The sequence below is a fragment of the Parambassis ranga genome, chromosome 20 (assembly GCF_900634625.1).
Source record: "Parambassis ranga chromosome 20, fParRan2.1, whole genome shotgun sequence".
Classification (NCBI taxonomy): domain Eukaryota; kingdom Metazoa; phylum Chordata; class Actinopteri; family Ambassidae; genus Parambassis; species Parambassis ranga.
The window spans coordinates 7,739,478-7,753,101 of record NC_041040.1 but is presented as its reverse complement, the minus strand read 5'-3'; the positions used below and the strand labels follow the sequence as shown (position 1 = coordinate 7,753,101).

Here is a 13,624-nt window from a genome sequence, read left to right as displayed (position 1 = left end):
GGTATGTGCATTCTGGTCTTACACAACGGAGGTCGTCGGGGAGCCCTGTGAAGAAGCTTCAGAGGACGTCCAGCAGCCAGCAGTCAAACCACTGAGAGCCCTTCACTTCTTCCACTACTTCTCCAGCACCTGATTCGGTCAGTTCTCAGTGATGATCCTGCACTGCGGGCAAACTCAATTGATGACAATACTGGTTGTCATGTCTTTGATTGTGTTGTACAGAGAGTACATATTTCTATGATATCTTTTTTTATTGTGTTGTACAAAGTGTTTATATTTCCTTCAAATAATATTTTTCATACATTTATTTTAATTAATAAAATGGTTGCTTATATGATCATCATGGTACATGTCTTTGTGTTTGGGGTGGCATTTCCAAAAAAATGTAGTAGCCTGTAGTGCCCCAATTGTCCCTTCCTGCCTAGGGCCTTTATAATTTCTAGCAACGGCTCTGCTCCCAGATCCAGTTCTTACTTTTGCTCGGCTGCATTTTTCTGTGGACAGAAAACAAAATCAGTAATAATACGTTTTTCCCTGTTAACGACTACATCAAATTACCCCTGTTAATAGTGTTAGTGTGAAGGCCGTACCTTAAGTTTATCAAGAAATCCCCCTTTGCCGAAATTGCCAAAGGCTTTCATTAGCTTGGGTGTTGGTGGCTTTGGTCCAAACAGAGTTAGCCCTTTTTTCTTGTCCTCATTACCTTTAGCAGCAGCAGGAGCACCTTTGGCTTTGACCAGTTTCCTTTAAAGTCACAAAACACACACACACACAGTCCCTCTCTTTGAAACACAGATCAGTCGGTGTGTTTTGTGTAGATCTGTAAATTCAGAGCCTCACCTGCCCTTCCTGGCTAAGACTTTCTGAGATTCAGGGTAGTGGATGAGGATATCAAACAAGTCTTTCTTTTCCAGGACAAAGAGGTTCGCAAAGCCGTGTGCTTTAACGTTAGCCGTGCGCCTGTTGCCTCCATCTTTAGCAGACTGCAGTAAACTGTGAGGGAGTTTTATTTTAATGAAATGGTGCCCGAAGAGCTGAACATGTGTGGAGCCAATACATAAGAAAGTTGTGATTCTAAATCCTGCCTGAGCACTGCCAACTCACCTGATTTCTCCAAACACACATCCAGCCTTCAGTGTAACAAACACAATACTGTTGTCAGGTCCTCCCACCACCTGCACCGCTCCACTTTTGATGATGTACATCTCCTTGCCGATGTCACCCTGCACAAACAGAGGTCAGAGCTTGTATGTGTGTCCTGCATGTGTCCTGTCACCCTGCAGACACTTGGTGTGAGGTTCTCACACAAACTCACCTTCTTTACGACAAAGTCTCCGGGCAGGTAGATGATTGATTTCAGTCTCAGTAACATGTCCACTAACATCTGCTGATCACAGCCCTGAAAGAAAAAAAAAACATTTAATAAACAACAATTTAATAAACGTTTCATAGAAGTTAATCGACAACAGAGGCAGCGAGCCGTCTCTTCTTCTTCTTCTTCTTTGTGTTTGAGTTTGTTGGCGGTTAGCAAACAACAAATTGACGCATTACCGCCACCAGCTGGTATGTCTGTAAACTGTCATTGTTGCCAGAGTTTGCTGCGTTCAGTTGTAGTAGTCTGTGATCCCTCATCAGGAGCAGTGATCCCCATCGTCATAATAAACCTACTGAAGGCAGTCTGTTAGTGTGTCCTCCTAGTCTCAGGTTGGGTTGGGATTCCAGGTCAGTTTGCAGGTCCGATTTGGGTCCGGGGTTGGGTTGTAGGTTTTGAATCAGGTCGGACTGGGGGTTACGGGTCAGGTTGCGGGTTTGGTCAGTGTGGGTTAGGGTCCGGTAGTGGGCCGGGTCAGGTTGGGTCACATTGCAGTATAATTCACATGGTTCCGACACGGGCTGTGTTGTGGGTTGCAGGTTTGTTTTGGGTGGTTCCAAACAGATTATGTTAATCTTTTCATGTTTCCTTGCCCTTTAAAACATAATCATTGTTGTTCCTGCCATCTGCTGGAGTAGAACAGTAACAGTTTGAGTAATATGTTGTGTGTCACCTGAAACAGTGCGATCTTCTGAAAGGTGGTGAGATTAATGTCCACAGCGATGGCGGTTCTCATCACCAGAGGCATTTTGTCCAGCAGCTCAGACTCATCTGGAGACAGTTTCAAATATAAAGGAATATTAGTCAGTTGTAATATAATTCATTTAGAGTGATACTGATACTGACATATCAGTTTTTTGACAAAAATAAAGTTCTCACCCAGCATGCCCTGAGCAGCCCAGGTGTAGTTGTACCAGGTCCTGATCCTGTTCTGGACCAGCTTTGGAATAGTGTAGGTGTTCATGTAGGCGACACAGCCGTCCATCGACGCCCGAAAATATGTCTTACCCGCTGTGGCTGCTCCTATGACGTCCCTCATCTGATTAAAAAAAAGAACCAGAAATCAAACAGAGAAGAAAAATAAAATGTTTAATAAATACATTCTGAACACACTATGGTCGTACCTGCCCAATCAAACTTGAGAACACAAAGACACCAATGAAGAAGTTAGCCATCTGAAAGGAAATCTCAAAGATGGTGACAGGTTCTGGCAGACCCCCGATGTTGATCAGACTGCGGACTGCGAAGTAGTAGCAACGCAGGTACCTGTGGAGAGGAAAAATACGGTCATTTTTATACTTTGATTGTGTACTTTGAAAATTCACAGCACCAACAACACTGAGAAAAAACACTGCTGAGTGAAAGACAAATGAATTTGTGCTCACTAATTGAGGCCATGCATTTGTAAGCATAATGACTGAAGCTCTCAAACACAAAAATTAAATAATCTGACAAAAATCTGACAAATATGAGGTGCTGCTCAGTTATTATGGACACAAACTACACAAGTTCATCATGCATCTAGAACAGAGCCTCAAACTGCACTGACCCGAGTGTCAAAAACAACAACACAAAAACAGAAGGTACTCACGCTGAGCCCTTTCCGTCATACACCCAGGTAGTTGATTTGAGACCCTGGCTCACTGAGGCTACATAGAAAACACAGGCGTTGAGGTGGAGAATGAAGAGCAGGTAGCCTGTGGTGCGGGCAACTCTGCAGAGACAGACAGAGACAAGAGGAGATGCTAGTGAGATGATCTTTGGGTGTAAATATAAAGCGTATATTACATGTAAAAACGTGTATACAAACAGAAGAAGGCAGGGGCTGCATTAAGCCTTGTGGCTGTGCTGCAAGTCGTACCTCCAGATGTAAGCTTTGGCCATGATACTCTCAAGTCGATCACTGAACTCAAAGAAGGATTCAATCTGGGGTAAACAAGGATGCAAGTTATAAGGAAGTGAACAGAAAAAGTAGATTTTTATAATAAAAGGCCTACCCTGATGATGCGGTTGAGTCTGTATATGGAGGAGAATCGGAAGTACAGGGACAGCAGGTCAAAGGGGATGATGCTGGCGAGATCAACCTACACATGTGTGATGATGCAGAAAAAAATCAGCATGTCACAGTGAAGCACAGTGAATCTGAAGATATGATCCCGTTCTTACCTTAAATCGCTGTGATTTACGGTAATGCACCTTGGTCATAGCCCTGTCTTTCTGCAGGTGACAGGCACATACAACGTTACTGAAACATCTTAGACTCAGCAGTGACGCTTCATTACGTTTTGTGACTTACAACAATGTCTCCGGCTTTGACAAACTGAAGCCGAGGCTGCCAAAACAGGATGTCAACAACAGTCACAAGGTCACTGAGAATGTCAAAGAAAATCCAGAATGGGTTTAAGGTTGCATTGTGGTACGGGAAGGCCAGCCGCGCGGAGGCAAACCAGGCGTTGTAGTTGAACGCCACAGCGACGACGGTGAGCCAGGCGATATACCGGCGATCTGAAGACAGGAAGTACATTTTTAAGACATCCATTATGATGGCATCATCCAGCTGTGGCGTGGCCTACCTGTGAAAGGATCAATGGTGCTTCCTATAACTGTGTCCAGCTTCTCCTCCAAAGGGAGTAAGAGGACATCAAAGCAGGAGCAGCTGATTTTTGGGATCATACTAATTTTCTTACTGGCCTCCTCGGCCAGCTTCTCCTCCTGTGCTTTCTTCTCAGCCTCCAGTCGTTTCTCCTCATCTTTCTTCTTCTTCTCCTCCGCCTTTTTGGCGGCTTCTTCTGCCTTCTTTTTATCCGCTTCTTCTTTTGCTATCCGCTCCTCCTCCTTTAATCGAATGTAGTCAGGCTTCTGATAGATTGGTGCTGACAGACAAAGAGAGAGAAAGATGAAGCAGCCTTAGCGGGACATTTTATGAAGACATTTATGTCCTCACTTACTGACTGGAGGAGTGATTTCTGGAGATGTGGCATAAGGGTCTATGGCCTTTTCTTTGAGTTCCAGTGTCCGCTCTCGTAACCTCTTCGCCAGCTCCCTGAGGGTGTCATCTGTGTAGCGGAAGTAGACAACAGGTGGAGGAGGAGGTGGGGCCTCTTCACTAAAACAGAAATATAAAGAATAAAAAAACATAAAACATATTTAATCAAATCAAAAGAAGAGGGTGTGTGATTAAGCAGTGGTCAGCAGTGATACGATTCTTTATGAATGGGTTAATTCTGTTGTAGTCAGGGCTTCAACACATTTTCTTTCCCACTTTTATCTGAATTACACTGAGAAAATAGGATTTTTTTTCATTTTTCATGAGACATAATGTCTCCACAGTCTGCTCAGGACACAATAAATCTTTAAAGCTAACTAAGCTAGCATGCAGGTGAATGCCATCTCTGATCATCCTCAGTCACAAATAAAGCTAAGCTCCTAATCTCCTTTCCAGCTTTAGTAGTCACATGCTGCAAGTCACAGTGTGACCATGGCTGCAGGGTGTCCACAAACCCTCCCTAAGACAATGATGGAGAGCTGCAGTGTCTATTTGGTACTCTATGAATCCATTTCCAGTAAAGTATCTGTCTTTTACTGTTTTAATATTTATTGATATTCCACAGAGGTACAAAAAGAGATAAAATAATATAGATGAGTACAGTACCTATTAAAGCCAAAGGTTTCTTTGTTTGTAATGTTTACGTTGGTGACATAACTCTCATTAAATCCAGATGCAGTTTAACTCTTTGAGTGATTATACAGAAATTATGAGTTTATTATTATGTGTGCAGCCTGAAGTGGAGGACTTGTCTTCCTGCTGTACGCTTTGATGGGTCACAGGAAAGTATAAGATAGATCCCCTTACCCTTCAGCCCCTTCAGGATTGGCTGCAGGAGCACCAGCTGCAGGAGCAGGAGCAGGAGCACCAGCTGCAGGAGCAGGAGCACCAGCTGCAGGAGCAGGAGCAGGAGCACCAGCTGCAGGAGCAGGAGCACCAGCTGCAGGAGCAGGAGCAGAAGCAGCAGGAGCAGGAGCAGAAGCAGGAGCACCGGCTGCAGGAGCAGGAGCAGGATCTGAAACAGAAATGTAGCAGTCATTGTGTAAATAAATAGACTTATAATGATATTATTCTATAAACTATACTTGTGAATTACAGTGAAAGTTTTGACCTATTGCAGACTTTATCCTGTAACATATTCTGATATTTCAACAGTAAAGTCAGAGAAATAAACAGAAACGCACACAGTGTTGTACTGCAGGGAAATGAGTGATTCCAACCTCACCGCTTTCATAAGAGAGAAGTCATAAAGTTTCATCAACTTCACAGATGGACAAACTAACAATCTATTCACAGTTACAGTAAATCCAAACAGGGAGAAACAGTGTTTGAAACCAGTTTGAAAAGACATTAGCACCGGAGAGAAGTAAGGAGGGTAGAATTTGGCTTTTATTCTCAACAGCAGATCAGCTGTGGGTGGTTAATCAATGCATATTATTAGTGGTAGGTTGTGTGATTGGCTCTGAGCAGGTTAGGTGGATGTGAGACTATATAAACCCACTCCTTACCTGGCTTTGGCTCCTCCGGCTTGGGCTCTTCTTTCTTTTCTTCTTCCTTCTTCTCCTCCTCTTTCTTTGGCTGCTCCTCTTTCTTTTCAGGAGGCTTGTCCTCCTGTAAGTAAACAACACAGGTAACAGAAGAAAAAGAACAAATCTCACACAGCTCAGCTATGAAATAGAAGATTCATACATGCTAATGCCCCAAATGAGTGACTGCACTTCCTCACATTAGTACTAAGCTGCTTCAGATGCTTCCACTGAACTCACATGTCTAAAGTTAGATTCATTGGATGAGAACTTTCTATGATTACTTTATTAAATTGTACAGATTTTACAAATTAAAAGAGAAAAGTTACATTATCCTTCTACTAACACAATAATAAAAGCACCTACCTTAGCAGGGGGAGCTGGAGAAGGAGCCGGAGGAGGAGAAGCACTTTGGGGAGGCTCAGGAGCCCCGATCAATCTTTTCAACCTGCTGAACATGATGAGGTCCTGTGGGGGCTGCCGCCCGTCCACTCCCCGGTCTGAATGCTTCTATCTGGATCCTGAAACGACTCCTCGATGTGAAGTCTTCGCCTCACAGACTGGGGCAATTAAATTTTTTTTTTTTAGATCCATTAATTCTCTTAGGGCCCGCCCCTCTTTATCCCGGAGTCAAACACCAGATCAGCTGGCAGTCACGGCCAGGCAGGATAAAGCAGGGTGTTTACTACAGTGCTGATAAAATGGCTGCACCCAGAGCAACACTGACTTGAAATAAATAAGTAAGAAAGCCAGCTAAAGGACAGTGGACCATTTGTCACAATTACCCATTCTACAATTAATTCAGTGATAAAAATGGGTTTCATTATTAAACACAGTGAGTATCTCATGGCTGCCTGGGATAAATTTAGACTGTGACAGGTTTATTTCAGTCCCCTCTTGGAGTCACATTGTTGTTGTGTGTCTAACAGGATTACTGCAGCCAGGATCTGTAACTTCCACCATACACAGCCGACACACAGATAAACACAGAACTATCACTGCATAAAATCAGGTAATTATTTATTTAATCAGGTCTGAGATACATGATTTTCATAATAACATACAGCTACAGCACAGTGGAAAACGCCCACTATGTTCCCCACCGTGTCCACCAGGGACAATAACATGAGAAAGGAGTTCGCTTGTTGGAGCCAGGTTGAGCTTGTTTTAACTTTAAATTTAGTACATGTGTGATGTGATTAGATTAACATGTATTTAGGCTTACAGTGGTGTTTTAAGTAAACAGTGTCCGTGTACGGTCGGGCTCCTATTGTAAAGTTTGAAAACGCACTCAGTACAAAAGAGTAGTAAGAGAAAAACACTCCCAAAAAGAAGTTATTAAAAAAAGTGTCCTCACTTTCCACCAGCAGTAGCCTGAGAAGAAACAATGCAGAAAACAAAAGGGTTTATGCTAAGGTCTTACAATTAAATTCAGAAAAAGTGAGAGCAGAACTTACTTTTATTTTGTCCATGATGCCTCTGTTGATGGTTCCTCCGACAGCTCGTAGCAGTTTGGGGGTCGGCGGTTTGGGTCCGAACAGAGCCAGGCCTTTCTTTTTCTCCTCTTCAGCTTTAGCTGCTGCTGGACCCTTGGCCTTCATGAGCTTTCTACACACACACACACAAAAACATCATATACATTCACATACATGCTGAACACATCCAGCATTTTATTTTATTTACATTTAATTTCATTATATTTGTCTTTTTTTCTTCTCTTTATTTGCTGTTTGATCCTGTAGGTTGTGAAGTTGTTGTTTTTTTTGCACCATTTGTACAAATACATGTAATAAATATTGATTGATTTGTGTCAAAATCTCCTTTTAAAAAGTGTCTCGCATCCACACTGCCAGTAAAGAACCCTCACAGGATCTCACACCCACCTGCCCTTCCTGGCCAGAACTTTCTGAGACTCTGGGTAGTGGACGAGGATGTCAAACAGGTCTTTCTTCTCCAGCACAAACAGGTTAGCGAAGCCATAAGCTTTGACATTAGCCGTCCGCCTGTTACCGCCATCTTTGGATGACTGCAGCAGACTAAAAAAAAAGAAACAAATGTATGTTTTAATTACACCTAAATGAGTAAAGTTTATTAAGTGTAAACTCACCTGATTTCTCCAAACACACATCCAGCCTTCAGTGTAACAAACACAATGCTGTTGTCAGGTCCTCCCACCACCTGCACCGCTCCACTTTTGATGATATACATCTCCTTGCCGATGTCACCCTGCACAGGCCAACAAAGGTTTGACTGAAACATCTGTTTATTGAACTGATGTCTTGAGAATTTGAGGTCTTGTTTACTCTGTGTTACTTTTTTCACAACAAAGTCTCCGGGCAGATAGACGATCGACTTGAGCCTCAGCAACATGTCCACTAACATCTGCTGATCACAGCCCTGTGGAGACATACACCATCACCAGTCATCAGTATTCCTGTGGTTTCTGTGGGGTTTTTTTGTGTCCTCTGATGTGAAGGCACCTTAAAAAGATCAATCTTCTGGAAGGTCGTCAGGTTAATGTCCACGGCGATGGCGGTTCTCATCACGAGTGGCATCTTATCCAGCAGCTCGGACTCATCTGAAGACACCAAAACAAAGGGTCTAATTCAGTGTTAAACTATTCGTGACAACGGTTTTGTTGTGACATAATACCCACCCAGCATTCCCTGAGCGTCCCAGGTGTAGGTGTACCAGGTTCGGACTCTGTTCTGCACCAGTGGGGGAATGTGGTTGGTCACCATGTAGGCTACAGTGTTGTCCATGGAGGAACGAAAGTAGGTCTGTCCCATGGTGGCTGCTCCGATGACATCTCTCATCTGAGGCAAGATGAGGGTCCAAATAAATACATGAGCTAAGAAAAGGGTTAAGTGAGGTTGGTCCATTTTAGGAGCTTTAAAAGATTTTTGACAGTCAAGACACAACAGGGAACCAACAGACGGGGTGTTAGTATGGTGTCAACTGATGAGTATTATTTCTAACAGTACAGGTGTATTCATCTATGACTACACTAAGACAAGGGGGGAAATGAGATGATGATGGTGTTTCTAATTTTGAGATGCTAATTTCTCAGGGAGCTGTGACTCAATCTCTGCGTTACCTGTCCGATCAAACTGGAGAACACAAAGACGCCCGTGAAAAAGTTTGTCATCTGAAAGGCAATCTCAAAGACTGTGTGGGGTTCGTTAAGACCCCCGATGTTGATCAGACTGCGGACAGCAAAGTAGTAACAACGCAGGTACCTGTGGAGAGGGTGAGGGGGCGTTAAGCACACTGGAGGGGGTGTTTTACTGGATTTGTAAGTGACTTAGTATTCGTGTTTTGGAAGCAGTGGGCAGTCCTGAGTTTGTTTTTGTTCCCTTGATGTCTTGCTGTAAAAACATCTGGAGCAAGCCATTATAGAAAAGAAAGCCAAAAGAAGAAAACATACAGCAAAGCACCACAAAACCTACAAAAAGAAGCTACCTGTCCCAAAATGATGGACATAAAGAATGCACCAAAAAGGTAGTTCGTCATCTGAAAGATCTGTCCGAACATGCTGTCTGGAATTGGCAACTCAGCGATCATCAGCAGGGACTTCTCCGCATAGAAGAAGCACCGGAGGTAACTGCAGCAGCAGCAAAGACGGACACACAACAAATGTTACATTTCTATAGAGATTTGTTTAGAGGACGAGACACTAAGATGACTCATAAAAACGTTATGGTGTTTTAAATGTAAATGTTTTAAAGGTGCATGCTGCTGTGTAGAGTCTGCTCAAAGTTACCCAGGTCCAGCATTATGTAGCTGATAATAAATAGCCTAAAAGCTGTAACCAATGACCTAAAACACAATAAAACAGTCAAATAACAAGGGAAAGTTCAAGACACTTAAAATGTTTTTGTCCTTGACAGCTCTGGCTTTGTCTTCTCTGATGTAGTTAGATTGTCATAAAGAAATTTCCAATTACATTATTTCCTGTTTATAACTCTTTATATATAAATATCACAGCTTCACAGTGTCACCACAAATAATGTGACATGGGGAAGAAAACAGCTAGAGGGGATCAGTCGTGCTCGGCGTCAAATGAGTTTGCTAGCAATCCTTTTCAAAGACTGAAGGGTTCTACAGTGTGGCAGTATTCCAGGTAAGGTGATAATAACATATAATAACACTCTCTGTATGTGTCGTTAGCATAGAAAACACACGGGAGCTATTCAGGATGATGAGCCGCCTGAAAAGGTGCCTTAACCCTCATGGACTGTTCGGGACATTTTAGTCCTCTGAGAGAAATTTTTCTGTTTATTTTGGCCATAACTTTGTCAATATGTGGACAAATTGAATCATTTTTCCTCAACAAGCTTAATTTTACATAAATTTTGTAAATATGATTTTAAAATTTTTCATAGGTCACTGTGGGCAAAAAATTTGTTCGGGGCCAAAAAGGTCCCCTAACTTTAACGGTTTTAAAAATATATCAGATAAATATTTTTAGAAATGTTTTTGCATAGACCTTTTAATGAACTTCAGTTCTAATCAACAGTAGTGAAAAAATCATTTTCCCCCAGGATTTTAACCCTTTAATCACCAATTTTATAAGGGGTGGTGCTGAAAATTGAAAAAAAACACACAAAATGGCTCATTTTTAATAGAAAAGGTGAATGTGGACTGGATTCTTTTTAACCTTTATTACAGTCTTGGTCATGTCAAACATCAGTAAAAAAATTGACTTTATTGCATTATTAGTTTTTGCACAGCACTGGATTTTCATTTTTTCTCCCATTTTGTCCCATAGACTTACATTATAACCACACTTTTTTTGACTGCACAGCCATGGCACTAAATAATAATGCATTCTTGATTGTTGGTGGTTTACCCTGTTGGTAGGAGGTAAAATTTGTGATTTTTACAGTTAACAACTTAATGACCATATTAACCCTTTACCTGCAGGCCTGTGCTTATGTAGTGTAGTTTCTGGCTTGTATATGGAGTTATAGGGAGTATTTTAGCACATAATTGTGTGTCTACACACTGTGTGTGTATGTTAGAGAGAGAGCGAGAAAGAGAGATCTGTGCACTGTGTGTAACACACAACTACAAAGACTTTATAGAGTAAACAAAAAGAAAGTAAGTTTACCTATACATGTGTGGCTCTTTGATGCTGAGAGGTGCAGAGTAAACAAAACCCAAGCAGGTGGTCGTGCATGCGTTCTCCTGGTCATTTGATAGTGAGGAGAGGAGCAAGCAACATGAAGAGAGGATTCACTTGTGCCGAAGCTTTGGAATTGATAATGCAGCCTGGCCCTTCTAGTGAGCTGGAGGACATGTCATCTTCTCTCTCTGACATTACGGATACAGCAGATTCAGATCCTGATTTTGCTGTGGCACCATTATCTTCTTCAACTTATTCCACTGAAGGTGAGGAGGATTCAGAGGCTTCAGAGCTTCAATTTTCAGCACCACCCCTTATAAAATTGGTGATTAAAGGGTTAAAATCCAGGGGGAAAATGATTTTTTCACTACTGTTGATTAGAACTGAAGTTAATTAAAAGGTCTATGCAAAAAAATTTCAAAAAAATATTTATCTAATATATTTTTAAAACCGTTAAAGTTAGGGGATGTTTTTGTCCCCCAACAACACATTAGGGTAGTGTTTGAGAACAGTCCATGAGGGTTAAGTGATTTGACTCAGCAACGCACTCCAGTCTAAACCTACAGTAATGCTGTGTCTAGAGGTCCAGCACAATGGTTAAATAAAACGAACTATATTTAGATTAATTGATTAATCAATATAAAAATAATCATTAGTGGCAGCCCTAAAATCTGCAGGACATAACACACACCAGACTATAGAGATAATGTACTTACGCGCTGCCCAGACCGGAGTAGACCCATTTAGTTCCACCTATGCCCTGATAGTCTGAGGCCACGTAGTAGAAGCAAGCGTTGAGGTGGAGCATGAAGAGGAGATACCCGATGGTACGAATGACTCTAACAGAGAAGTACAGACATGAGTGACTCTGTTTCTCATCATTGATGCTCCGCAGTTTGTCTCATATGACTGACCTCCAGATGTAAGCCTTGGCCATGATGCTCTCCAGACGATCACTGAACTCAAAGAATGTATCTGCCTTGGGAGTAAGAACGGGAAGTTTTAGTTTGTTCTGATTGTCTTCTGGTTGATTTTGCATCAACACATGAGGAAATTCACCTTCAGCAGACGATTGAATCTGAAAACAGATTTGAACCCAAACTGCAAGTACAACAAGTCAAACGGTATGAGGGACACCATGTCAGCCTGTGAGGGAGAGACAGAGGGGTGAGGTCACTGACCTTAGTGCTCACATGAATTCAAACTAATTTCAATCAGAATACCACAAATCGTTCTGATTCTCTGTAGTGCTTCTTGGTTTGGATCCTGTCTTTCTGAAAAGAGAGAAAAGGCATCGGTCACATGTTATTTTATGTGCTTCTCAGCATCCACTGCATCACACTCACTATGATGTCTCCTGCTTTGACAAACTGTTTGCGGGGCTGGAAGATGATGGAGTCCATGAGGTAGATGAAGTCAGCCAGCATATCCGCAGCAAACCAGAAAGGGATGGCAGTCTCAGTGTGGTACGGGAAACACAGGCGGGCCGTGATGAACCACACGTTGTAGTTGAAGGCCAGAGTCACCATGCTCAGCCACGCAATGTAGTGACGGTCAGTGAAGGGGTCGATGGTCTGTCCCAGCACAGAGTCTGCCAGGTCCTCGATCGGCTTCAGCACAAAGTCCACCGAAGTCCAGGCAATTTCAGTGAGCTTGGCTTTTAGGGTCATCTTCTTCCTTTCCTCTAGAGCCTCTGCTTTCTTTTTCTCCTCCTCCTCTTTCTTTTTCTCCTCGGCCTCCTTCTTCTTCTTCTCCTGCTCCTCCTTCTTCTTCTTGTCCGCCTCCTCCTTTTTTATCCGATCCTCTTCTGCTTGCCGAATCCGCTCCTCTATGACTTTTGTGTAGTCATCTTTGAGCAGCAGTGGTGCTAAAAAGGGTATTTTGCAGATTAAGTAAATATCCACTGGTTAATATTGATTATTTGCACCTAATAAAGCTAAAGTAAAGCTGCTACATGGTGCTTTTTTGGTACAGGTGACTGACTCTGTGTTGGTACTCACTGACGGGAGGGGTGATCTCAGGGGACGAGGCGTACTGATCAATCACTTTGTCCCTGTAGATCTGTAGTCTTTCGTTCATCCGTTTGGCTATTGCTCTCAGCTGGTCATCTGAGTATCTGTTGATGACTATGGGTGGAGGAGGAGGAGGAGGGACCTCCTCCTTTCTGGGAAAGGAAAGTTTACAGTCACTGAAGAGAAAGTTCATCAATGATGGCTGCACTACCTTTGGAGGGGGTCACTGCAATGGATCACTTCGATGGACTTCATAGTTGTAGTTTTGATGCAATGTCCAGCATGTAAAACTCTCTGAGGTCCTATTTCTAAATGAAAGGTTCAGATTTAGAACTTACATATGCTGGAAGCATGTCTAAGGTTTGCTTCACTGTATAATTTATTTTTGTAGAACCAATGAGGAAGGTAAATTTTCCAGGATGGAGGCAAACAACGAAGGAGAAATGTTTTTTAGAGTCTGTGATGACATCTTTCGCATCTTTCAGCTCTGTTTTGGCTCTTTAAATTTACTCTTCACGAAGATATAAAGGCAGTAACGAG

General features: G+C 42.5%; 2 protein-coding genes across 2 annotated transcripts; both read right to left on the bottom strand.

The window, feature by feature from the left end:
- Positions 1 to 333: 333 nt before the first annotated feature.
- On the bottom strand, positions 334 to 6,481 carry LOC114453070 (cyclic nucleotide-gated cation channel beta-3-like). The gene is made up of 18 exons (XM_028432717.1): positions 6,311 to 6,481; positions 5,927 to 6,029; positions 5,226 to 5,433; positions 4,321 to 4,478; positions 3,946 to 4,245; positions 3,669 to 3,877; positions 3,539 to 3,589; positions 3,370 to 3,456; positions 3,234 to 3,298; positions 2,964 to 3,086; positions 2,497 to 2,638; positions 2,252 to 2,411; positions 2,046 to 2,143; positions 1,316 to 1,399; positions 1,105 to 1,223; positions 841 to 993; positions 591 to 744; positions 334 to 494 (listed from the first exon to the last, which is right to left on the bottom strand). Exons 1-18 carry the CDS (start codon positions 6,401 to 6,403, stop codon positions 471 to 473), a joined length of 2,331 nt encoding a protein of 776 aa, XP_028288518.1. The 5' UTR covers positions 6,404 to 6,481; the 3' UTR covers positions 334 to 470.
- An 816-nt stretch (positions 6,482 to 7,297) lies between these two features.
- LOC114453572 (cyclic nucleotide-gated cation channel beta-3-like) lies at positions 7,298 to 12,742 on the bottom strand. The gene is made up of 13 exons (XM_028433525.1): positions 12,419 to 12,742; positions 12,296 to 12,346; positions 12,132 to 12,218; positions 11,987 to 12,051; positions 11,789 to 11,911; positions 9,042 to 9,183; positions 8,601 to 8,760; positions 8,425 to 8,522; positions 8,258 to 8,341; positions 8,052 to 8,170; positions 7,828 to 7,980; positions 7,402 to 7,552; positions 7,298 to 7,318 (listed from the first exon to the last, which is right to left on the bottom strand). Exons 1-13 carry the CDS (start codon positions 12,740 to 12,742, stop codon positions 7,298 to 7,300), a joined length of 1,578 nt encoding a protein of 525 aa, XP_028289326.1.
- Positions 12,743 to 13,624: the final 882 nt, after the last annotated feature.